Here is a 25,954-nt window from a genome sequence, read left to right on the forward strand (position 1 = left end):
GGAGCCTGAAAGAAAAGATGCTGCAGGCGACCAGGAGGAAGATGTCCGGTGCGATCCAAGGGTGTATCGGTGAAGAAGAAGACCTGAAAGCAGAGGGGACAATGTTCACTGTCACCAGCCAGTGACTGGAGTGGAACCAGGAAGGAACCAGATGTCGACGTCGCGATCAGGTGAAGAGTGGACGCTTGACTCTGCAGCCACGTGGACCAGGAGGTGTCTTCGATGACCAGGATGGAGGCACGAGCTGTCCCACGCAGGCTCTCGCTGTCGGCAGTGTTGGATCCGGAATCAGCGTCAACAGGCCTTGGCAAAGGCAACCCATGCGGTGAGTGGAAAAAGCGTCTGGTGCGGACTAGGAGAGTCCGGGGTGCCCCTCTTTTGGAAGGGAGCAAGGGCCAGTCTGGAGCAACCAGACCAGCAGCAAAGATTCAAAGGTTCGTCGTCTAGGAGGCCACTAGCCAGCCGGCAAGTGACCAGACAACGCGTCAAGCAGCAAACAAGCAGAAGGGCCCCACGCAGATCTCGTGGATGCTGGAGGGCTGGTTTTCGGTGCAGGGGCTGCTCGGGGCTGGGGCTTCTCAGTCCCCAAAGCACTTGGTCGAGTTTACCTCGGGAGTTGTGCTGGAAGCGAAGTGCAGGTTCGTTCAAGATGGCCAGTCCCACGTGTCTCGTCGCACCCACGGGTCTCAGCTTTGCTGCAGATGTGAGTTGAGGTCGAAGAGGTCTGGGAATCCGGGTCTCGTTGGGCTCTGGAGTCTGGATCCTCGAGGGAAGACGACAAAGTGAAGCCGCTGGACGCTTGATGGTGCCTGCAGGTGCAGGGTGGACACTCCTTGCCCACAAGGGAGATTTCTTCAGTCTTCTGTGGAGCAGAACGTCGAAGCCCAGAGTTTCTTCTTGTAGAGTAGTTCATGATTAATCTAATTTGGAATGGGACCAGCTCCTACCTTTATCCTGCTAAAGGGGGCTGTACTGCTGACTAGGTCCCTCCCCTGGGTGGGACCAGGAAGGGGTGTGGTTACACCCCCTATCCTTTGTCCGGTTTCCTGCCAGAGCTGGGGCAGGGATGCCCCAGCAACTGGTTTGAACCGGTGTATGCACAGGGCACCTTGTGTGCCCCAGGCATGTCTCATTCCTTTCAGGCCTATCCTACCCAATACACAAAATCCTGTCTAGGGTGGTGCTAGCACCTCCCAAGGCAGGAAACCCTTTGTCCAAGCCGCCCTCGCTGGAAGGACTCCCAGCAGCAGGAGGTCAGACTTGTGTCTGTGGTGGCAGCATCCATTTTGTGATGCCAAGGCTGGAGTTAACTTTAACCGGGGTTCACAGTTACATACATGTCGTGTCCCTCTAGAAGGGTGGAATGCTACCCCCGTCGCCAGAATTGGCGAGGGGGTAGTATTCCAATTCGTATGACACCTTACTCGACATGTTTTGATAATGATATACCAAAGTTAGCATTCAACCGTGAGGTCGATAATGCACTTAAGAGTATATGGTATAGCGTTATAATGGAACAGCTATTAGGACTTGGTTCCGCAAGCTGCAGACGGGCTCAGCTCATGCCAGAGCACCATCTCACATAATTCCAAGCACTCTGCCTTCAGGATTGTTAAGGCCTGCCATAGGAGTGACTGATAGGAGGATATGTGTCCATTTTAGGGTTAGATATAGGTATACTATATCTACAGCAAAGGGTGATTACACCACCTTGCCCCAGCTGTCGTGCAGCCAGTTGTGTCAGTTTTAGATGGCCAGCCAGGGGTCGCATAATACATGCTTCAGCCCCTGGTTGGCCCTGGGTACACCTATGCCCTGGATACCTAAGGTATACTGTACAGGAACTGATAAGGTGGCCCAGTACCAATTGGTAAATGCACCTAAGGCACATGGTTGTCAATTTAGAGAGAGAACAGCTAGGCTGTGGGTCTGATTAGCAGGCCCACAGCCAGGGAAAGTCGTAAACCAGTGAAGCAAAAAGCAAAAATCTGGGGTGACCATAGGATTGCAGACCCCACTCTCCTACAAGGAAGATATGTTTTTTTCCGCTTCATGTTAAACTGGAACTCCTCCAATTTTATGGAAAGTAGAAGCTATGTTGTCCTTCCGAGGACCCGCAGCAGGAGACAAAAATACAATAAAAAAAGCAATTATCAGATCTTCCAGAAGGCTTCAAATCACAAGCAAAGAAAGAAACGAGTCACACAATGTCGGAATTATTATTTGATAAAATTGGCAGTGCATAATAGAAGCATTGACAACTTTTCCAAAATCTAGACCTCTGGCAAGATTTAGCAGGTCACAGGATGCCAAGGCAATCATTCCCTGGCCTGTACATTACAGGTTGCAGGTGCTTGATTGCGCTGTCTCGTGGTTTAACAGCAGCCAATGTTTTTGTGGAATACAATTTCTTTTTGATAGACATACAGAATTTGCTGCCGTGGAGCAATTATGTCCTGGGAACATCGGCAGGCCCTGCAGTGCTGATTATTGTATTCGGTTTTTTGCAGAGCTGCCTGTAAAACTGGGACGTTTTAAGCAATTTATTTGGGAAGTTGTATTCCTACATCCACGGACTGGCCAATTAAAAAGGATAACTCATTAGAGACGTTGCCTTCAAGCCGCCGAGCAAGATTTCTGCAACTCAAGGTCCTCCAGAAGATTCTGACCTTTCTCCCTTCAGCACTCTAGGATTTTGGAAGTCAGTGCACTTGCCCACATCGATTGTTGTAACACTATCTGTTTTGGGGTTCCCTGCCAAGATGCCCCATAAACGCCAACAAATTCAGACTGCTGCAGGTATGCCTGTTTGTGGCCATTGTAAATAAGTTCTGGTTGCAACTGCACGCTGATGCTTACGCCAGCTTGACTGTACAGAGATAGTACCGTTCAAAATTTTGGCCCCCTAAATTTAGAGTCTGGTGGATGGAATAAACCATCACAAACATGGCCAATATACCATCTGACATATTACAGGGGCATCATAGTCTACGGCACTTGCAATTAGACAAAGGGGATACCAGCCACATTTGTAATTGTAATTGTATTTATATAGTGCTTACTACCCCTGATGAGGTATTGAAGTGCTTTTCGGTGAGTAGCATGCTACTCCAGAATCCAAAGGATTAGTGGTGGATTAGTATAGGGAAACACAAATTGTTAAGTTGAGCTATGGACAAGTGAGTCTGATATTTTGATTGAATAGGATAAAGGCGGGATAGAGGAGGGGAGAGTCTAGATAGTGGTATTTGGGTGAGATCATAGGTTTTGTGACAGAGTACCATCCTCCAAACTCTAAGAAAGGCCCCTTTTTGCTGGAACAGTGAGCTTTTCACTGCACTGGTCCTCCATTTCTTAGTAATTTGGTGACTCTACATTCAGATGATCTTGAAAGTCAGAAGATCAGTGTCTTATTGAGGTGTCATGTGTTAAAGGGACACACTGTGGCGGGAGATCCTTCAGACTTCTGGGTCCCCAATTTAGGAACCTACTCCCACCGAATCCAAATCACTTTTTACAGCTAGGACAGCCCAGGATGAAGTTCAAAGCATTTCTGTTCCGGTAATTCGGTGGGGCAGGGAGGCGGTGCGGGGGACGGGCAGGGTGGGGGGTGGTAAACAACGGAATATGGATAATTGGAGGTAAATAAACAATTTAATAAATAAAACGAATTTGGTAGCGCACGCTGCATCGCAAAATGCAAAATGTCTGCTCTCAAGAAGGTAATTTTGAAAGGGTATCACTTCAAACTGCCTCCAGAAAGCTGATAGTGGGATCAACATCCCCAGTCCAGAACCATGCTATAAGAGTTGAAACCAAATTATGCCACTTGGTTCCGTTTCCAGTTTTTGTGGCCAAGGGAGGGAGTGCTCTGCAGAGTACTTTAAGAACTTCTGAGATCCAGGCTAATGTCCTTGACTTTCAGTGTGCGAGAGGTGAGGGTGCAATGCCTGAAGTCTGCAGCAAGTGAACTCAAACATTGACAGTGACTGCTATAAGGAATGGGTATTTTCTTCTTTACACATTGAAGCCCTGAAAGAAGGGTTTTGTAGTGGGACAAGATTGAAATGACATACAAATACAGTAAAAGAAAGGCTGCTCGCACTTGTCATAGCGAGCTTGCACCTATAGCATAATCTCACCTAGCCATATTCTTGTGTGGGTATAATCTCCTAGAAATTATATTAGAACCCTGTACAGGATTGGCCTTACACTGTGTAGTATTATGTTTTGGTCTGTGATAAAGACAATCACTGTCCTTGACAGTGTGTATTGTCTCCACTGCATAGCTGTGTGAGTTCTGAATCCCTGCTCCTCCGACTACCTGTCTGAGAAGACTTTCACTGCTCATCATCACTACCCTGAGAGTCAAATAAAGAAACAGGGTACTTGGTGCCCAGTTTGTAGTGTCATGGTAGGTAAGGTCCTGGGATGTCATTGAAAAAAGTTCCTAATCATTTTGGTTGAGGCCCAGGGACCCCTTCCGCCCATGGCCACAGAACAGGATTCTGAAAGTGTTTGAGTGTATCTGTTGTGTGTATGGAAATAGTGTCCTGTAAAGAGACGATGTCATGCCAGATGGTGATTTTATGAATCAGTTGTAAAGCCATTAAAACGTCCCTGATCTTGAAGTAGCCAATGGTTCTTGCACTGATGGGGCTCCTCAGTAATCTTATGTTTGGGTGGCTGCATGGCCGCAAAGCACATTCAACTCATTGACTTTCCAGGAACACCTAGCTGATAACAGTTTGGCTATGTTGGCAGACCAAGTCCTGATCTACCCAGCAAAACATAAATCCCACTTTGGAGGGCTAGGTTATGGCTTACAACTCATCCATATTTTGAGGAGCATGTAACTCCTTCTTCCATTCAGTGTAAGGAGCTAAACTTGCAAAAACCTGTCTGCTTTTTTGCCTAGCGTTATGGATTTAAAGATGACACGCCTTTTGATTGGCTCCAGGGTTCCCACAAATGTCCCCAGTTGTGGATAAGTAATAGCCCTCCAGAAACTGTACTTGTTACTCACCTCGACTTCACTTGGCATTCTACAGCACCAACTGAGAGGAGGGTGTTGTATTAGGATGGGACTTTAAATTGCCCTCCACTTAAAGGGTCTATAGACCACAAAATGCAGTGCAGAAGGACCTGCCAGATCACTTCACTTGGAAGGAAATTATTCTAATGCCTGGACTAGAAAGCCCAAGCCCGGTCCAGGAACAAGTCCACGGCCACCCTTCTGTGAACTGCATGTATAGAAGTTCTAGGAAAGATCAAGCCCAAAGCCTTGAGGACCTGCAGAAAAGGTGACATATACTGATCCTGTGGCATCTCTGAAGCATCTACATCATCATGTGAGGATTGAGGACCAGAGACACCAAAGGAATGTACCCGACTGTGGATTGCACTGCTACCGTCACCTGCGCCTTAAATACCTCCCTACTTTTATTTCGTGGGAGTCTGTAGCACCTTCAGTGAACAGTATGAGAGGAGCTTTAGGGTGTCTCCCTTACATCATATAATACTGAGATGTATTTTATTGATTGAGGCTTGACAACCTAAATCCATAACCACTGAAACTAATATCTTGCAGTTGTGACGATAATGTGATTTTAATGTCCAGTTGCATCTTGACTCAAACCAGACACCTCATTGTCCCCAGTATATGTAATTCAGAACTATGGGTGCCACCAGGCCTTAGGGTGCACTCAGCCCTGGAAACTCAGGCCATCGGCTATGCATTTTCAGGATGCAGTCTTCCCAAGTTTGTGACATTCAACTACAGGCACCAATCAATCTTGTAAAGGCAGCTGACACCTCAAACATGTTTTGTAATCATTTGTAATGTAGCACCAAATAATTGCACTTTGTACACAAACACCCATCAGTGACCTGAAGTGAGAAGTCCTCGTATACCTCTTTTCTGTACATTGTGTCCTTTTCTTAAATCTTACCATTTCCAAAAAGTACCACCCCTTACAGTTGACCTTGTGGGAGGCAGGTATTGGAATGGGGTATGATTTCCAAAAAACTTGGTTTAAATCTTACCATTTCTAAACTGTAGCACCCCTTACAGTTGACCTTGTGAGAGGCAGGTATTGGAATGGGGTATGATTTCCCAAAAACTTGTTTCAAACTCTCTCTCTCTCTCCCTCTCTCTCTCTTGTCATCAAGCTGCATGGGAAACTAGCCCAAGGGGAAGAACCTATCACAGCACCCTAGCTGCATTGACACCATTTTTGGCTAAGGCATTGATTATGAGTGAAGACGAAAACTCAATTCTCTCCCTAAATGATGGTTTGTACAGGCACGGGCATTCTGAGTTTTGTGGTAAACACAGCAATGCATAGCCCCCCTCCCTCCTTTTCACCTTCCAACCCCATTTTAGAAGGTTAACTCTGGTAAAATGTATTAATGTAAATGTGAGGGAAATCCAATATCTGCAGAATTCAGCGCTTTGAACATCCATTCCACATATAATTCCTAATTTCTGCAGTAGGGTCCCTTAATAGATAGTTTACGGCAGACAGTACATACTTCATCCTGTAGAAATAGCATTTGTGTCATAATTCAGCCCCGGGTGATGCTGAGACTTAAATTAACTTGAATTGCTTTATTTTAAGGTACACTCATTAGGTTTCGTAACCTGGCGAGGGGCGAAGCCCCTCCCAGATCGAAATCTGTTGTTTTCAATAGTGAGGTTAGGACAGCCTCTGTTTCCAATTGGCTAGCTCCATAAATGGAGGCTAGCCATTGGGAGGCAGAGGCTGTCAATCGCGCTTTCTCTCGAAAACGCGATTCGGGGGCGTTTCTGGTGCTTTTTTTAAGCCCCGCCCCTTTGTCCCGGGCCGCGCTGCGATTGGCTGCCGGCCCGGGACACCCCCGTGACGTCATTCCCAGGCCGCGCTGTGATTGGCTGCCGGCCCGGGACACCCCTGTGACGTCAGCCAATCACAGCGCGGCCCGGGACCTGACTTGTTAACTACGTTTTGGACACTTTATTAGCATTTACAATTGAACAATAATACTACTACATTTTTATGTTTTGCAATATAAACTTATTATTTTGGCACTACTAACGTAAATTGCATCCGAGGTAACAATAACGAATTCATATTCAATGTACGTATTTGATTTAGATGGATTGTTTTTAAAACTTCGATTGCTTTTCAGCCGGGTATTTTACTTAGGGTGTAAATATATTTTTGTTTACGGCTGATCGAGATCTCGCGATATTTTGAAGTCGTCATGCCGCTCCCGGCGTGCTCCGCTTTCTCTTCCTGCGCGGCCTGAGGTGAGTGAGACATGGTATCCAGAGCGGAGAGAAGGAGACTAACTTCAATCCGGGGGGAATATTCGCCATCCTGTTTTGAAACTCTTCGGTTTAGTGCTTGGAGAACAGGATCATTCTCACAGACAGAACCCTCCATGTTACTAGCCCTGTTGTGTTTTGGTTTTCCGGGAGTTTGAAGTATAACAGGGCTACGGTGCGGCTCTACTGTGTCATGAGGCACTGGGTACAATTAGAGCAGCAGCGTGTATCCCTCCCGGTATGTATACTGTCCGTTTTACGCCGCCTGATCATTTTAATGGATCACCTGGACACTGGTAGCAAATGCCTTTCTGTTCCTTCTCTGCGAGATGACTCGAGGATTGCACCACCCTTTGTACACTCAAGTAAATTGTAATAGTGTTGTTGTCACTGATTTGTATGTTAGACTACGTAATTATGTCTAAGAAAGGCACGGTAACGCTTGGAATACACTTCGTGCATACGTGTCTGCATTGCTAAACGTTTGTACCGACTAGAAGTTTGGCAGCGCTAACTAATGATACCGTCTTAGCCAGTGTACTTTTCTTTTGTAATTGCATTGGGATATCTAACAGGAAAGGTCAGTTACGTGTTTATCAAACCCATCGTTGTATGACCACCTCTTTAAAAAGAATGTAACCACTTCTCTTTGAGTTTTTTTGTTTGATAGAAAGATAGTAACATACACTTTATCCGGAAATGCTTTATCGTATTCGTCGCGCCGGTTTTGAGAAAGATGTATAAGGCTACTAACGATGCGGCACTCTTTCCTGGCGTCATTTCACATGCGCCTTACTGTGTGTATTCAATGATGCGAAAATGGGCTGGGCATGTTGCTGCGATGATGATGATCTTAGGACACCTTTGAATTGATTATGAAACTAATTTGATTTCTGAGCAGACAACATTTTGAGTTGTAAACCTACATAAAAGGACGCATTGTTGCATCGCGTTTTTTTCATGCATTTTCTTTGCTTCCACAGTTAATCTCTGAAAATGGTGCGCTATTCGCTCGACCCAGAAAACCCGACTAAATGTAAGTGAGATTCGCGTTTGTCTCGTATTTGAAATTCAGTCATCTGTCGATGATTGAACAATTATATTCATTGTAGGTGCTTGACATGTTTTAAGTCAGCTGGTCTAATTATACTTTACTTCTCAGGTCAATACAATGAAGACGATTAAGTGCTTTGAGCGAAGACGAATCTTAATGTGCCTTACATAGGATTAATATTATATTTTTGTTTTGCAGCATGCAAGGCACGGGGTTCCAACCTGCGGGTCCATTTCAAGGTACGCGTCCTTTAGACCACCAACCCTGCATGATTCACCTGATGCTTTAACGATACATTGAACACCAGGGGCTGTGTAAATCCTATCGCCCGATGTTTGGGACAGTTTTTAGTTCAGTAGACCCTTAGATTCAATTCCAAGTTCCCCCCCAATCCTCTGCATCGCAAACCTGTTGGCTGCCAGTTAATAATGCCACTTTATGGATCTGTGTAAGAGGTTGTTGTGCAACTAAGGCAAAATGTGCATCTATATGGAGTGGTGTTAAGTCTTTCATATGAAAAGCTTTCATTATTCAGACCAGCGCCCTTTTGGAAGTGCTTTGAGCGTAGCTTGTTTGACGGGGAAGCCAGTCGAAAAACGCATATGAACTGTAAATTGCAACAGTTTAATGCTACCTATAATGGCCTTATTATCTAATGATACATTCAAAGGAAGACTGGTGAAAATTGGCAGGCTAATAACATTTTACTAAGCTATTGCACAATTGAAAATTACGATTTCTCGGAGGCATTGTTTTTTAGTAGCTTTTATTTTTTACTCCTGCCAATTTTTTTACAATGGGCCACCTATGTAAAGTTTGTGTAAAACTGAGCATTGCATGAAGTTGGTGTCCAGTTCATTCTCTTTAGAGTGATCCCACTCGGTGTCATTCAATTCAAAAGTTCTTTATTTCGGTAAAAGATTTACCATAAAAGACATAAAAACATACATTTTAAAAAAGTGGTTGGTCGGTGTCATTCAATTTGTGTTCTTAATAGTTCACATAATGGAGTTTGTGTAGCTGTGATGATGACTTGCTTAGGACACCTTTGAGTTTTTCATGAAAATGCTTTGCATTCTGAGCAGCTACTAATTATGCCTTGTGTACAATACTCGTCCTAATTCTTTATTTCTAGAGTAAACATGCCCCTTTACATTTTTTTTCTAGAACACCCGTGAGACTGCTCAAGCCATCAAGGGTATGCATATCCGTAAAGCCACCAAATACCTGAAGGATGTCACTCTTCAGAAGCAATGTGTTCCTTTCCGTCGTTACAATGGTGGAGTTGGAAGATGTGCTCAGGTTAGATGGATAATAATTAAGTGTTTAATAGTACATGCCATTACTTGTGAATGTTGGCAGCGTTCTAAAACAGTACTCCAAGTTAATCTTTTATAAAAAATAATTTGAGTCTTTGGACACACAACCTAGAATAAATGATCCTTCAGTTCATGCAGATTTTTATGCACTTCACATCCATTGCCTGTTTCATCCTATGGACTTTTTCAGGTTTCATCTTAGCTTTATCTGAGACCCAGTAGACTACTTCTAACAAGCAACAGTTCCCTTCTATTGCTGCTTGTACATGTGACTAATCGGGCGATATAGAGGTATGCCTTGCAATCCAAAAGTAATGTGGAATATGGTTACATCCAGGTCTTTAGAGACTGCTCAGCATGTTTTCTCCGTGACCATAAAAAAAACTGGCCCCTGTATCCCTTGCCCAACCTCTGGGCTTTCACACCTTGCTATGTAGGTATTCTCTCACCTAAAATGTATACTAACTGGCCACTATATTCGTCCAATATTATGGATTTACACAGGTGTGCAAAGAAATTATCCGCTAGTCCCCTCCCGAAATTCAAGAGTTCGTCATCTGCCATCCCACGTTTGCCAAAGAATCCTCTAGTGGCGAACAAGCCGTTATTCGGGGCTAAAGGTCAGTCATTAGAAGGAAACCAAGGGATAGTAGTCCAAAAAAAAATGCTCTAGTCTTTGGAGGAGGGGTGGTTAAAAAGAGAAAAAATGGGACAATAACAGCCATATTATGGTGCTGATTATCCACTATTGGTCGGGTCATTTTCTCCGTGGCCCAGATGGCCATAGAAGCAGTAGACTAGCAGTAATACATGCCAGGCTTCTGGGTGAAATGATCTGGGGTGGTTCCTGGTGTGACCCGTCTCTGCTCTTGCGTTTACCAGAACGCGTCTGCGCTCCATTAATATGCAATAAAAAGGGTCATACCTCTGTATAATGCATTACTATTAAGTTGCTTTTCTTTCTGCTGCTGGTGTAATAGCTTTTTTTTGGCTAAGTGAAAATTAGCTTGAACAGATCCTCTGTACACGTTTAGAATTTGAGCATGAAATACTATTGTATATCACAATACAGCATGTCTTGTATTTTTTATGGTCATTCTGGTTCGTCTGTGCGAAGTTTCTGTACTTCACTCTGTTCGTTTCTTAGCCAACACATGTTTCGTCGCTGTTACATGGGATTACCCTGCGACTTCTTCAGGGCTTATGTCTGTCCTGAGTTCTCTTATTTTCTGTGATAGTTCCAACCCGAAAAGGGTGTCTTTTAAGTGGAGTGGCAATCATGGAGAAGTGGTCGCCATGGTTAAACTTTTTCTTTGCCTATATTTTTAGTAAAGCGGATAAAGTTGTAAATTACGAACCAGCTGCCAAATGGGGCAAAGTTGTGGAGGTTGGATATCATAGCGAACGGCGCACACCCCAGAGCTGTGATATCCAATCTCCACAACTTTGCCTGATTTGGCAGCTGGCTGTATTGGAGCGGTTTACTGCGTGCCCTGCCCAAGGAGCCTGTCCTCCGGTTAGGTGAGATGTGCTGCTCTGCTTACCTGCTGGGGTCTGGGCAAGACCGCTGGCATCATTCCAAGGGTGTCCCTTCTGCACAGGCAGATGGACTGCAGATTTGTAGTTGGCGGCTCCAGGACTGAGCGGATACACCTAAAGATGTTCTTCCTAAGCCCAGCCAGGAGTGTGGAGGAGCAAGTGTGTGCCACTGAGGCAAAGGGGTGGGCACTGAACGTCACCCTCAGGCTTTTTTTTAACACACGCACTTACTACATGTGGCCAGGTGTCTACTTTGTCCGGGCAAGGGGCATCTTTACCTCTGTTACCCAGTGACCATGGGTCAGGTGCCACAACCCCTTTGGTTCAGTTGTAGTCAATGGGATTTATTTTGGGTTTTGTAGTTACCAGACCCTAATTTGAGTGCGTTTTAGTTGGTCACCACTGTAATGAGGAGGTCCCTTGACCCCTAATTTTAATACCCTCCACACTCACCCTTTCTATGTAAAGCGCTCTGATATCTGCAAAGATCTTGTTCGCGCTATATAAAACTTTCAAAATAAACTCAAGAGAAACTTGTACTCTGCCCGAACAGCTTCCCGTGCCCATTGAAACAGCAGTGGAGCTTCCGAAGTTCCCCTTCATGTGCAGTTGGAGGATGGGGCTACGCTGCTGTCGGCAAGGCCCACTTTCTAGATGCAGCATAAAACTAGTATGGTCGGGCTTACAACACTGCATGTCGCTCACTTATTTAATTCATCAACAGTATTGCACGCAAACTAGCCAGTCAAGAGCTGTTCTGCTATAGGCTGGGCTCCATGGCTTTGCTGGTTGTTGGAGTCCTCTTCCTGTAGCGGGCCTCATGATCTGGAGGTTGAGATTGGTCTCCCTTGCAGTCTGACATATTATTGCTTCAACTATTGTGTCTGATGGGTGCAGTAATTGTAGACTTAACAGTGTTATAATGCTTCCAGTAGTGCTCCAGGCTGCTAGTCTGTGTTACGAGTGTTGTATCTACCAGATATCTCCTACCAGTAGCTCACAGAAACCTTCAGAGTAGCTCCCAGTCTTGAGTTCATTTTTAACTAAAGAAGTGTTTTTCCTTTTTAAGTTAAGAAAAGACTGTTGGTTTTACGTTGTCAGGCTACAGATAGCAGAGACTGATAATAAGCAGTTCTCCAATTTAAATAGATGACCGCAGGAAAGCAGTCATCATGTCTACAGGCCACTAGGAGTAGAATTACTGTAAAGACACTTAAAATGAGTTTTATGTATCTGATCAATTTCATTTTCTTCAATCTCAGCGTGTGACAAATCCAAACAGCAGGCCTCTTGCTCCCAGTGGCTGGTAGAACTTCTGCCATATTTAGAACTTTTTTATGGGAGCAATTTGAAGTGCAGAAAAGTTATTAGGAACATTCTTGCAGAATATTTTTCAGCTCTTAACATTTTCTTAATTAAAAAAAATGGTTCATGCAACAGTGCTGCATATGGCGGAAGGTAGGTTCTTTGCCACAACTACATACAACACATACACTCAGTCACCCATACATCCCATTCATACACATGTTCATACATCGCCACAGAACATGCACTCATTGACGCACACGCAGCTCTATCATACTATAGTCACAATATTTTGTTCAAACCATAGTATCCGGGGCAATTGACTTTAGTTTTAAAGTCAATGAGGAGGGGGAGTTTAGTAACAATGCACAAGTTACTTGGCCATCAGTAGCTCATGATTTTCACTGATCAGAAGTTGCTCTAATTGCAGAAAAGGTTGGAACCTCCCCCCCCCCCCCGATTAGCTGTTTTGCTAATCAACCAAAGAGCTTTAATAGTTCTCCTTTGTTTTGCTGAGGCCATGTCTGGAGATATGCTGTCTACTGACCTCGCATTGAGATACTTGTGGTTACTGGGATTAGTGGACACCAGTGAACCGTCTCTGCATCCTCCTCAGAGACCCCTTAGTGCTCAGATACTCGCTGTGTACTGGAGAACCATGGCCTCAGATTAACCGCTCCGTTCGTGTTTCTGCTTTTAAAAAGTACTTTAATCCACACAGTTAAATACTTAACCTAAAATTAAGAATGAGCGAAATGAAAAGCAGTCAACATGAACTCATTGACTAGTCTCTGTGTCTCAAACTGTGCAAGACCCCTTCCTAGAGTGTTTTTAACACTGAGATCTAATGTCTTGATTAGTAATATCATTAAGACACGGTGGACCTTGGTACCATGCTGTTAAGCCATATTTTCCGTGCTCAATGGGTTGCTCATTTGAAGCTGATCTATAGTTGGACTGGACCTCTTTTGCAACAGGTTGGATTAGGGAGACATCATTTTTAACTAAAAGAAGTAATAGGTCCGCTGTCAGTCCAGCTGGTAAAGCTCCCATTCCTGATGGGTTGCCAAATGACATTTTGAAATGCAGCCTAGATCTGTGGGTGCCACTGCTGGCCTGTTTTTAAAACATTCTGATTTGCCATTGCATGTCTAAAAACCTAACTTATTGTATTTAGTAAGAGGGATTAGAGATTTTGTTTTTTTCCCCACTTAATGTATTGTGAAGAGCATTTGGATTTTGGTTGCTATGATGATTACTTAGGACACCTTTGCATTAAAGATGAAAACAATTTATATTCTGAGCAACCGTTGCTGATTACAGGTGTTGGATGCTTTCTCCTCACATGACCTTCCCTTCCTCCTAACCTCAGTATTTTTTATTTTGCAGGCCAAGCAGTGGGCTTGGACCCAGGGGCGATGGCCTAAAAAGAGTGCCGACTTCTTGCTTCACATGCTGAAAAACGCGGAAAGTAACGCTGAACTCAAGGTTTGTATACAAGCTTGTTTTCATTCTTCAGGAGCTAGCAAATGACTCCTTTAGACGTTTTTCCCTTCATTTTTTAAGGTTTCGCCTTGCGTCCACTGCGCAGCAGCGTTCGCGCAGACAAAATCTTTTGAGAAGCAGTACGGGGGCTTTGTCCCGCCTGCTCTTCCATTGGCTAGCTCCATAAATGGAGGCTAGCCATTGGAAGAGAGATCTGTCCGTCATTGCCAGAGCAGATTCGTGGGCGTTCCGGCGATGTTTTCGCTCTCCGCCCCTTTGTGACGTCATTCCGGCGGTGGGCGTTTTTTTTTTTTTGGGCCAAGGTTTGCTTTGTTTCATTCCTCCGAAGATGGCGCCGGGCCCGTCAACTTCTCGCATCTACTGGTACGTTTGTGTGTGTATTGAGAGATAAGGTAGCCATATATACCCGAAGCCCACCTCCCCACCCCCTGCTAGTGTACACGCAATAAACAAGCACACGTTTTGAAGTTCAAATCCCCATGTGATGAATCCGTAGAGGTTACAAGCATAGATGCAGATTGTCAGAAGCGTGTCCATTATTGCTGAACGCCGTTGAGCTATGTCTTTCACTGACAGAATTTTGAGCATTTGCCGGTCCTTTCGAAGCCAAACAGTGGTGCTCATCAGAGTAAACGTGCGAGATTCAAAACCTGGGCAGGGGTCTTCAGTGGCGGGGTCCCTGGACATTATGCACCCTTTTCACAGCTGCATGTAGGCAGTTGCTTTTTTAGGAAGCCTGTGCCCTACTCTTCGTGCCCTTCATCCTTATGTTAACATGAGGCCCCAGGGCCGCTTCGAAGAAGTCATCGGGCGAGTTATTTTTCGGCCTTCAGCACCGGGCACAGCTGGGCTAAGAATAGTGTCCCTGGGCTTGACTAATATGGGGAAGGACAGTGCCCTGACCGGAGTGCCCGCCTGCACTTCAGGCACAGTATTTAAAGTGGCAGGCCTGGTTTGGGGCGAGCTTCGCAGGCCCAAACATGGCCAACAAGGAATCGGCACAGAGCACGTCGGGCCCTTGGGCCAGCCTTGCTGCCTCCAGCAGGAATCGGCGTGGGTCCACATACTTGGGTCCTGCACTACTGCTAATGCCAGATGTCACTTTCTTAGAACTCTTAAACTGTACTTAAGTAACTGAGCTGCGACGGCATACATCGGTCGAGACGGCATTGTATTTGTTGGTAGTCATTGCTGGGAGTGCAACTCGTGTACCTTCAGACTTGAGCCAGGCTTGTCACACAGGAAGGCCGACAGATGGGCCTGCAGCTGAGGGCCCTGTATCTCTGGCACAGGGCTTACATGGGACACCCCCATGTGGCTGAGACGCCTCTCTGATCCCAGCCCTAGTGCCCTACAGAAGAGGTTTGGGCTTCTCAGGAGAGCCTTGGAATTTCACAACTGTTTTTTAAGTTAACTGTGTCTTTAAGATCTCTTCCTGTCTACAGTGCCTCAGTAGTTAAAATCTACTAACGGTTCTCTTCTGCAAAACTGCTCAGCAGTTTACAAAAGCAGTAAGAGGGGGTTCAGAGTGCACAATCTGAGATGTTTTATGATCAAGAAAAATATATATTTTGAAAAAGGTTTAGTCTAAGCAAAACGTTGATCCTAAGCCACGAACTTTGGAACCCCTTGTGTGTCCGCTTTGTCGGTCTTCCCTTTAAGGTACAAAACAGTATTTTCTTGGAGGTCGAACTGGCAGTTTCAGTACAACAATGTATTCTGTAGTTCGTTGCTGGTGAATTCACCTTAGTGAAGTCGTTGAAGGATCTGATTTGTTCTGTATTTAGAAGTCTACATTGATAGCACAGCATTCGCTGGACCTCATGCTAAACTAAAGAGCTTCTAGAGTACTGCTGAGAAGAGGGGATGTGTGGGGGGAGGGGCTCTGTGTGGGGGGGGGCTCTGTGTGGAGGGGGGCTCTGTGTGGGGGTGCTCTCTGTGGGGGTGTGTGTGGCATTTGCGAGAGATTAAGCTATTGGCATTGTAAATGACAATGCCATTTATTTATCTGTTCTTAAAACCAACACATAAATAAAAATGTCATTTACAATGCCAATAGCTAACTTTTGCAAGGGCGAAACCGTTGCATTGTAAATGCTTGTTTTTGTTTGTAATTGAAGACCTGTTCTTGCATAGCAGTGCCACTTACATCAGATATTGGATTCATTGTGTGTGACCAGTGTCATACTGTATTTGAGCTCCACTTCCTCAAGCACGTCTTGACTGCTTGATCATGCCATGCCTGGAGAGTCAAGTAAATAGACTCTTGGCTATCCAATAGAAGCGAACGACTTCAGTAGCGTAGTCGCTGTGCATAAAGAAATATTAGTGACGCAAAGTCTCCTCTCCAGTGCTATCCACAGTGAAGTACACAGCCACTTCCTGCTCCACTGATATTACTGAGGCAGGTGGGGTGAGCTTCACTGCTCACATTCTCTTTGCATAGAGAAAGATTACATACGAAAGATTTGCGTAATTTTTCCATACATTTCAAACTTTGCAACTGAGCTGAAATCTACAGCAAGCACACAAAGTGGAAAAAGAATTAAAGCATGATTTTTCACCTGGAAGGCTTTCGTTCCAGGCACACACCCGTGCACCGTGGGACAGGGAGGTGCAAGCGTGTGTGCACTTGTGCATCATGGCAGCCTAGAGTGCGCCAGCTCTGGTGGAGCGAGAAACAGCGCCATGTCTTCGTACATACTGTGCTGCTTTCCACTCTCCCTTTGCGCAAAGCTGTGCATCAACACTGGTTGCTCTGTAGTGTAGTTCCTATTTTCCCAATAGGCTCTGCGCATTGGAATAGTACCTACAGCAGTAAAGGCCTAGGCCAGACGTTAACTAGGTCTACTACTGTCGATACTAGACTTAATTTTTGGGTTTGCCAGCTAAGCTCAGAGTTCGCTAGAAACTTTCTCGAATGTTCAAGGAAGGATTAACTCCCCTGATTAGACAAGAAGGGATTTAGTTTCTGACAACCATAGAACATGACAACTTTGCTCTCCCCTAATCAAGAGTCAATCTCAAGAGTCGTGTGAGCACAAGGCAATTATTTTACTCAGTCAGTACGTGCATTCTTAGTCTCATCAGAATGTAGAGAAAAGGAAGAGACGGGCGTGTTCAATAAAAGGTGTTATTTATTGATCAGTCTCTTTTCTCGTACAAGAGAAATGGATCGATATTATTGCGATACTTATAGTTAAGTAAAGTGCATACATTAGAAGCAATAGTATAAAATAATACTGTAAAAACATTGATATGGTTTCTGAGCCATATGATGTTTAAAATGATTAAAATATATTTACATACACATATACATTTGACTAAACGTACTCAACTGGTGTTTCTAAATACGCCTACCCCGTGTACCTGACCTAAGTCTAATGCGTGGGCGGGAATAGAAAGTTACAGTTTAAGTTAAGTTTGTTTTTGCCAAGTGAATAACTAAAGAATTCTCTGTGAGGGGTTATTCAGTTCTGTACCTGGAATTTAGGATGAATGAGGAATGGTATCTCTTTCTCTGCTCTCGATATTCCAGGCTGCCTGCGAGGGCTACCCGGAAGCGCCGGTGCTGGGTCTCTCGGCTTGAGATAGCAGCGCGTCTCTCAGCGCGTCAGGAAGGCGGGGCTGCTGCCAGCGGGGTCTGCTTCTGCTCTCGGCTTCGGCAAGTGTGGCTGCTCCGTCTTGTCACCACGCGTGTGTTTTGCATAGGGCAAGGTCGGCAATATTTATACCTTAAAGGTGCCGGGATTGACGTAAGGATGGACATAGGTACGTCAATAAAGATGTCATACGACTTGCTCGTTAGCACATTCTTTACTAAAGTTCTCTGTGAAATCAAAACAATGGCCGCACGGATTATCCAGGTTGTCATAGGTTTGATTTGTTATGAGAACGTCGTATGCCTTATCAGGGGCTGGAGGAATGTCGCTTGTCTAATTAGATCTCAAGCGTTATGACCTAATCAGATAACACGTTCCTGTGCCGTAGTGTGACTGCGTCAGATAACGGTATCTGCATCATGGGGAATTTCTTGCCTCATGGGCTGACTGTTAGTTAACTAGCTAGGTAGTTTAACCAGAATAGGGTCAGGAATAGGGGGATCGATTCAGAACCTATAGAAATACACGACACCCACTCCACGCTAACTATGGTCATATCTACTAATCTATGCATAGTATAACATAGTACAACATACTATAGAGTATAGTGTATACCTTACCACCCCAAAATACATAAATGCATTTTGAAATTTTCAAATATACTGAAAAATTGCAGTCATATATATCGTATGCACTTAAGCTATGAATCAAATGCAAAAGTAAACACGCATTGTTATGCATTATTGTTTGTTGGTATATGAGAAATACACATGAAATGGCTCTTAATATGGCTATACAGAAAAAAAAGTCGAAACCATTTCATCACATAAAATATATTGTGAACATACCAGTGGGCAGCTAAAGTCTATATAAAGTCTATAAAGAATCTAAAAAAATAGAAATCTTAGTTCTCTAGGAATAGTTTCTTACTTTAAGCAGAAGATCAGTGTCCCGGGAAAAAATATATAGAAAAATATTTTAGGGGCTTGCTGAAAAAAGTTGCTGTCCGTGAACTGGATTGTAATTGTTCATGTGACTTTATTTTTAAAGTTGAAGGCCGAATTCAGGGAACGCCGCGTGCGAGTTTACTCAAAAGTCTCTATTTCTGTTCCGGAGAGAACATCATATCATTCAGGCTTTCGAAAAAACTGTCAACAGCTTCATGGGAAAGTTCCACTAAGTCGGAAATAGGGGTAACCATGCATTCGTGCGCATGATTGTCTCCATTGACATTCTGATTTGCATTGCTGACAGAAGGTCGTACCTGTTCGATGCTGCTTTCATCTTGAACTTCACTACTCTTCAATCGCAGTGGTGAAGATTCCAGGAATGCCGTCATCAGAATTGGCAGCCTTTGAGGGCAGCACAGTGCGTGAACCTTGGTAGGAACCAACAGTGTATCTGCATCCACTGGCGCATCCGATTGTAGCGTCAGACAGGTGTCTAACACGCATTCTTCTCCGCATAGCAGACACCTTAGTACAGGTAAAACACACCTTTGCCACATTGGTCGAAATGATAGAAACCAAGTCATGTTTAGGTCTCTAAGCCGGGAGAGTCCCAGGATTTTTGATATCCGGTCCCGGTATCCAATGGCTAGGATCGTATCTTCCATTGTCGTGAGATTTTGTTCTGTGACATGGGTTGCCATAACGAAAAATAAGGACCAGGAATAGGATTCCTGCAATTAGTCCTAGGATCAGGGGAAGTCCGCCAAAAATCGAATGGACGAAGTCTGGAAAAATACCCAGTATGGCTTTGAATGGTGTTAATGCCATCGAAAATACTGTCTTAAATACCTTTGAGACCCCTGTGGTATCAGAAATATTTAAGATTTCGCTCAGGATTTCCGCGAAATGTACGGGGGAATTGGTTGATAATAATGTATGTATCTCTGCAGTCGTCCTTGCGACTTGTAGATCATACGTTTCTTTAGATGACGTGAGCCTTGTAGGCGTCTGAAGAAGCACTGTTTTCATTCTGCTTAAAGTGTCTATTCGAATAGAAGTAATTTTCAGACCGGGCCATGCCCTTGCCTCCCTGTCTGGAAAGGAGCTGGGGAACAAAGAACGTCCACAGCACTTGACCTTCGCCGTCGTAGTGACGAGATAAGGAGTCCCGGGCATAAGACTACAGCATCTGCGGTCTACAATAAAAATGTAACTCCCATTATAGAGTCTTTGAAAGAATGGTTCTATTTCAGTTGCAGGTGCGCCTTGCTGGTGACATGAAAGGTTGTATGAATTCCCTTCACAGACTCCGTGCAAACTAATACCGTTACACAGAAGCGTGCCGCTTAGTGACATAGCACAATTGTTGCCACTAAGAAACACTTTCTGTCCTTTGTTACTGACACATGCATGTGAATAGGGCAGGTTCCAAGTTGTTTTAAGGTACCCTTTTCCCAATTTCTCGTACATGCCAGCCTGTATATATTTTTGGCAGTATTGAAACCTGAAGGTTGAGATTGGAATATTTATGATTCCGTGTATTATCCATTCACTGACAGGTCGTTCTGACATTGTCATTGGTAATCTTTCTAGTTTTTCAATGCTCAAGATTGTATAATCAGCACCCTTCTGCGCCATACCGATTTGTCTATCAGTAAGGTTAAAGATTTGGAATAGTGACGTTGTGTTGATTAAACGCCAAGGCACATAGCCTGAACGCAGATTTTGTAACGTCCAGCCAAGCTGTACAATAGAACGCAATTGTGACTGACCATGTTGTAATAACAGTAAGTCTTGCGATAATATATCGATTGCTGAAGACACAATGCTGTCCAATGAAAAAATTCTGGAGGACAGAGTCATTAACCCATTGTCCACTACAGAAAGTGATTTTTCCAAATTAATACGGTCAATTTCCCGTATTCTTTCTGCTGTCTCAATTTGAGTAACCTTCCAGGCCTCATTGTATGCTGCATATACAGAGGCTGCTATGAAACGCTTTTGACGCTGTTTGCGTGGTCCCATTATGAAATCACGCAAGTCAGCACCATCAGTAAGTAAAGTTAGGTGTTGCTTAATTTCAGGCAGTGTGGAAGTTTGTAGCCATTGAAGGCATAATTTGCCCACACTGTAGGTTGTTATTATCCCTGGGTGATGTCTTTGAGGATATCTAGGGTCTGGCCTGTTCATTTTGAAACCCTGTGTTTTATTCAGGAATCTATCTTGACAGTTATTTGTATCTGTGGGCCAGATCAACCATTGTTTCCAATCAGGATGTGTTCTGTTTTGGTTAAGTATATGGTTTATGTCTATTTCTTCATCTGTATCAGAGTTATTGCTAAACATTGTTGGCTTTGGAATAGACAGGTTATTTAAATCTTTGATTTTTGCTAGGCCAAGACAGGTGGTTTGTTGGACGGTGTCATTTAAAAATATCATTTGTTCTGGGATCATGCAGGCTCTAAACAAAGCTTCTAAACCCTGTACTTGCCATTCTTTTGTACCCCAAACACTTTTCAAATCAACATGTTCGTCCCAATAATCAAATCCAAAAGTATTCATTTTTTCAAAGAAAGAATCTGAATATATCAATTTTGTGTTGGTTATCATGGTTTTCATCCCTGTCTTGTTTGACAATTTGTAATAAAATGTTTCAGCATTAGTTATGTTAAAACCTGAAAAATATGAATATTTGTCATATACGGTTCTAGAGCTCCCTTTTGGAGGTGTAGCACAATGTTCCCATTGATTATAATTTAAAACATTTCTAGGTTGTGCAGATTTATGCAAAAAATGGTTACCATAATGGTTATAGCAATACATACTATCATAATTTGTAGAACCCTGCAAATAATCATGTTTTGTAAATTTAGCAGACATTACTAAGTCAGACATCATATTGTTAATACTTTCAAAGTCCCAATCATCAGCAAATGAGTTTGGTTTTGCAAAGTCACTCAAAGAGATCTTGATTTGGTGTGGATATTTCAGGATCTCGACCGGACCATAAATTTCATAGTTAGTGTTGTCCCAGGCTACCCCACCAGGTATTGGAATTGCTGTGAAGTTGGCTGAAGAAAGTTCTGAAGAAAGTTCTCGTTTCTCGACGTGTGAAGATGTGTGTGGTTTGAGGACCAAGTTGATGTTCTGACTTGCTGTGTCCATTTTAGCATATTTTCCCTCAATGAAGCGTCCCAAGGTAAATACCATGATGAGCCAAAGTATGAGGATAAATGCACCAAAACCCACCCAAAATTCAATCCATGGAGAAATCAGATATGTTTCTTTTAGTTGTTTCAAAAGTTCCTTCGCTTTGTCTTTAAAGGATTTTGATGATGGCTGTGTCTTTTGTTCGCTGAAGCCTTCAGAGGAATCATCGAAGTTGATGAAGTAACCGGATGCAGTTCTGTCAATTGTTCCAATTGGTTCAGGATTTTTGTTTCTTGCATTTTCACTTGGTACTTCTGTATAGATTGGTGTGTCTCTGCTAAATGTCTTTATTTGGGTTTTCAGAGGTCTAAGTTCTATTGCATTGTTGCATAGTCCTTGTTGTTCTTCTGTAGGCGTTTCGAATGTGATGAGCCTCTTTGTTAGGACCTCTGTACTGGTAGCAAACCTTGGTGTTCTGCTACTTATTGGGAGTCCACTTGGCCTACTGTTTGTTATCGGCCACATGTTGTGGTTTTACCAGGTCGATGGATACAACTCGGTTCTCCTTTTTTCCAGCAAGTGGCGGTAGTACAACTGATCTTGTCCCGTTGACAGACAAGACAGGAACTGCTTTTCTGTAAGAAGGCCCAAATTCCTTCTTTACCGCGATCTTTTCCCTGACTAGATCCCCGACTTTTGGAATCCAGACAGGTCTTGCTGGGACAGGTGGTGAATCTTCAGTGGTTGTTGGCTGTTGTTTCAACTGTATGTTGCTCAGGTCTTTTCTTGTTTTGTTTAAGTCCTGCAAAATAGCCAAACGGTCTTTGACATCAAAGGTTTTTTCTGTTACCACTGAAGTCTGACTATCAAGGTCAGAGATCAACATCCTAGTTCCGAATAATAATTCGTACGGACTGAATCCCTTCAGAGAATTTCTTGGCAAGTTATTTAGACTACGTTGGACACTTATTAGATGTTTGACCCACCCAGCTCCCGAACCTAATATCCTTTCTATTATAGATTGCTTTCTGTCTTGGTTTTTTCTTTACACCATCCCATACCCTCAGGAAGGAAGTGAGAAGATTCCCGCTGGGCTGTGCTCATTTGGCCATTCTTTCCCCCCCCCAGGCTGGATTGCCTGAGAAAAAGAAAAAAAAATGGTCGAACGTAGCATGCTCTTAGCGTATATGCCATTTAGACTCGCAAATCTTGTATAACAGTCCGGACGTCAGCCGAGTGCTGTGGATCTACATTATAAGTGGAACTAGCCTGTGTATGTTAATCGCAAGCCATTCTTTTTGCTGGTAATATTATCTGCCTTGATACGACGAGGTATTAAACTGCTTCTCTCCCCACTGCGATCTCTGTTGCAGTTTGGGCAGTTTTTTACAAACATGGTGTAGTGCAGGCTCATGCCTGGCCACCAGTACCGTGATTGTAATTCTTCCAGAGAATCTTTTAATTTAAGGTGTCTGTGACCCTCGCCCATGTGTGCGTCTGCGATTAACAAGTTTCTCCTGTCCATGTTTGGAATCACTCTATCCCCCACTCCAGGGATTCGAGCAAAAGGGACGGAGTTTGCATCGATTATGTATGTATAATTGAGTGGATAGTTGATCGGTAACGCTGAGCAGTCGCCTTTTGATGACGTTTTCACCGCCAGCAATGTTTCACCGTCAATGTATTTTAATGTATGCTTTTTCCGATCTACGGGAGCCGATTTAGTGGCTGCCGCTGCGGCTGTCTCAGCCAATGAATTCCCCACAACGTGAACGCCATCACGTTGATGACTCAGTGAGTGAGTCACGTGAGTCTTTGGTAGTTCTTTCTTCAAAAGAGCTACTTGTTCCCAGAGAAGTCTCTGCTTTATTGGTGCACCTGTGTCATCTTTGTAACCGTTCTGAATCCATGTCTGCAAATCCTTGTTATATGCTTTGACGCAGAAATATGAATCTGACACTATAAGTGTCGGGAATTCGCGATCCGCATTATCTAGCGCCATTTTCAAAGCTAATATTTCAGTTTGTAGTTCTGAATTAGTTTCTACTGAGTGTGATTTTGTTAATAGAGGTCTTAGTTTACCTCCGTGCCACACTTCTTTTGTAATCTCACATGTGGGATTGTATGCATGTTCTCCCCAAACGGAGGGTTGAGCATGTCCGTCTGTATAGATTACACAGGCGTAATGTCTTAGAGGCAGAATGTCGATTGGCAGAGGATACGTTTTTTCATATTTTAGATTTTTTAATTCTTCTAGTTCTTAAAAGACTGTCAACCAGGCAATACTTGATAATTCATATCCTCCGTACTGAATTTTCAGATGGGCAATTCTGGATTTTTTGAAGTTGAATTTGTAACCCTCTGCAGCGAAACCAAGTATTATGGTGTTCACTCTTTTCAAGTGAGTTTCCAAGTCATCATCTGTTAAGTAAATGTCATCGACATAAGATAATGCTTCATCATCATATTGTTGTAGTAATTCTGTTACTCTCACTGAGAATACCCCCGGGCTATTCTTGTACCCCTGGGCTAACCGACAGAATTGTTTTTGAGTGCCATTTACTGAGAATGCAGTTAAATATCTGCTCTCTGGTGCTATGTTTTGACAAAAGAATCCGTTGGAGATGTCCAAGGTTGTTTTGTATTTTTTGCGCACTATGTTATTCATTAGTGCAGCACTGTGTGAGTTTTGCACTGCAAAAGTTTTGCAACATGTGTTAAGGTGTCGGTAATCCAAAACTAGACGGTACGAATTGTCTGGTTTGGAGACCGGAAACAAAGGATTGTTCATTTGTGAGGTGCAAGTTTCAATCACCCCTTGGTATTCTAGCTGATCTAGTATTTCATTTACTTGTTTTTTAGCTTCTTGCTTAATTGGGTACTGCCTTTGTGCAGTTGGTTGTGATTTTAACTGGACTTTGTGAGGAGGAGAATCCTCATCCCATCCTACATGATTTTTATATAAAGCAGGTGCTAAGGCCACTGCCCACTTTCTAGCAAGTGTGTATTTTTTATGAATCGGTATTTGATTCGAGAAGGCAGGCATAATTACTTCTTCGCCATGAGGGCACTCCCTGACAAACTCCGGTGGCCAGTCTTTTTCAGCTAGAAGGATGTCATAGCCTTTGGATAGGTTATCCCAAAATAGTCCCCTTATTTTCCTAGTCTTATCTCCCTCTATACGTAATGTTATCTCGTATATTTTGTGGGGCTTGCTAACTCTGGTATCTGCAGTTTCCACTTGAAGGTATTCATTCGTGTCCACTGTCTCCAGATGATTCATAAGGACTTTGCGAGCTATGCTCACCTCTGCTGCGCTGTCTAGCATTGTCTGAGCCCACTCTCCGTTTTTCAATTGTGTCCTCAGTATTCTCGGCATTGTTAACTACCTTGATACTGGCTACCTTCTTTTTTGGAAATTGTGATTTCTTTTTCAGTTGAGCAGGTTCCTTGTCTTTGGACTTGGCGTGCTCTTCTGATCGTCCTCTTCTTTCCGATTGCTGCGAGGAATTCTGAAAAGATTGAGAGGGACGTGTATCAATGTCTTGATATCTATCAGGTTTTTTAATATTATCCCTATTTCTAAGGTTATATCTATTCCCAGAGGGTTCACTCTGAGGTGACCTTTGTCTCGGGTTTGGAGATTTCTCTCTTCGCCTAGGAGACCTTCCTCTGGACTGGAATTTCTTTTCTTTTGGATTGGATTGTTTGTTTCCATCCCAGTTCTTTTTTGGTGAATTATTATTATTAAAAAATATTTTTTCTGGACTTGTAGTCAGTTGCGGTTTTACCGGTATTCCACCTAGACTATCTCTGCCTAGTTCTTCATAGGATTTTTCTATGATTCTGGCAATTTCAGCTGGTTGGTCTGCTATATCTGTCTCTTTTAACCTCTGGCGGATCGCCACGTTTGCTGCTTCACCTTTTATGTTGGCTAGTAATATAGCCGAGACCTGCTTGAAGTCTTTCAGTAATTTCATACCAAGAGTTAAAGCAGGTTCTGGACCGTATTCATCTTGAATTTGTTTTAGCACATCTGGTATCACCGAAATGGATGGGACACCGTGCGTTTTTGTGTAGATGGAAGCAAAGACTGTACCCCAAGTGTCACAGTCCTCAATGTGTGGTGCGATTCCCATTGGGAGACATATAGTCAGAATCCTGTGTTTTTCTAGTGGGGTGGTGTCAGGAAACACCGCCTCTATTTGGGTGATTTTCTG

At 43.7% G+C, this 25,954-nt stretch overlaps 2 protein-coding genes and 3 non-coding genes across 9 annotated transcripts in view; 4 read left to right on the forward strand and 1 right to left on the reverse strand.

Moving 5' to 3' along the window:
• Positions 1–25,954, reverse strand: part of LOC144767075 (neuropeptide Y receptor type 6-like) — a 399,172-nt gene that overhangs the window by 319,979 nt on the left and 53,239 nt on the right. The gene's annotated exons all lie outside the window — the stretch shown is intronic.
• Positions 7,234–14,073, forward strand: LOC144767070 (large ribosomal subunit protein uL22-like). 2 transcript variants are annotated; one of them, XM_078650695.1, is made up of 5 exons: positions 7,234–7,291; positions 8,293–8,345; positions 8,562–8,602; positions 9,531–9,665; positions 13,916–14,073. In XM_078650695.1, exons 2-5 carry the CDS (start codon positions 8,306–8,308, stop codon positions 14,057–14,059), a joined length of 360 nt encoding a protein of 119 aa, XP_078506821.1. In that variant the 5' UTR covers positions 7,234–7,291; positions 8,293–8,305; the 3' UTR covers positions 14,060–14,073. The 2 variants fall into 2 exon arrangements, with proteins under 2 accessions (XP_078506821.1, XP_078506822.1); XM_078650696.1 differs by lacking the exon at positions 7,234–7,291 and adding an exon at positions 7,492–7,547.
• On the forward strand, positions 8,146–8,211 carry LOC144771238 (small nucleolar RNA SNORD58). Its single transcript, XR_013599193.1, has one exon. It is a non-coding gene; the product is annotated as a small nucleolar RNA SNORD58 (small nucleolar RNA).
• Positions 9,384–9,449, forward strand: LOC144771240 (small nucleolar RNA SNORD58). The gene has a single exon (XR_013599195.1). It is a non-coding gene; the product is annotated as a small nucleolar RNA SNORD58 (small nucleolar RNA).
• Positions 13,770–13,834, forward strand: LOC144771236 (small nucleolar RNA SNORD58). The gene has a single exon (XR_013599190.1). It is a non-coding gene; the product is annotated as a small nucleolar RNA SNORD58 (small nucleolar RNA).

The sequence above is a fragment of the Lissotriton helveticus genome, chromosome 7, assembly GCF_964261635.1.
Source record: "Lissotriton helveticus chromosome 7, aLisHel1.1, whole genome shotgun sequence".
Taxonomy (NCBI): Eukaryota; Metazoa; Chordata; class Amphibia; order Caudata; family Salamandridae; genus Lissotriton; species Lissotriton helveticus.

Coding starts and splice junctions, on each gene's coding strand:
- LOC144767070 (XM_078650695.1), top strand. CDS start 8,306: ATGGTGCGCTATTCGCTCGACCCAGAAAACCCGACTAAAT. Junction 8,603..9,530: donor ACCTGCGGGTCCATTTCAAG/GTACGCGTCCTT, acceptor TTTTTTTTCTAG/AACACCCGTGAGACTGCTCA. Junction 9,666..13,915: donor GAGTTGGAAGATGTGCTCAG/GTTAGATGGATA, acceptor TTTATTTTGCAG/GCCAAGCAGTGGGCTTGGAC.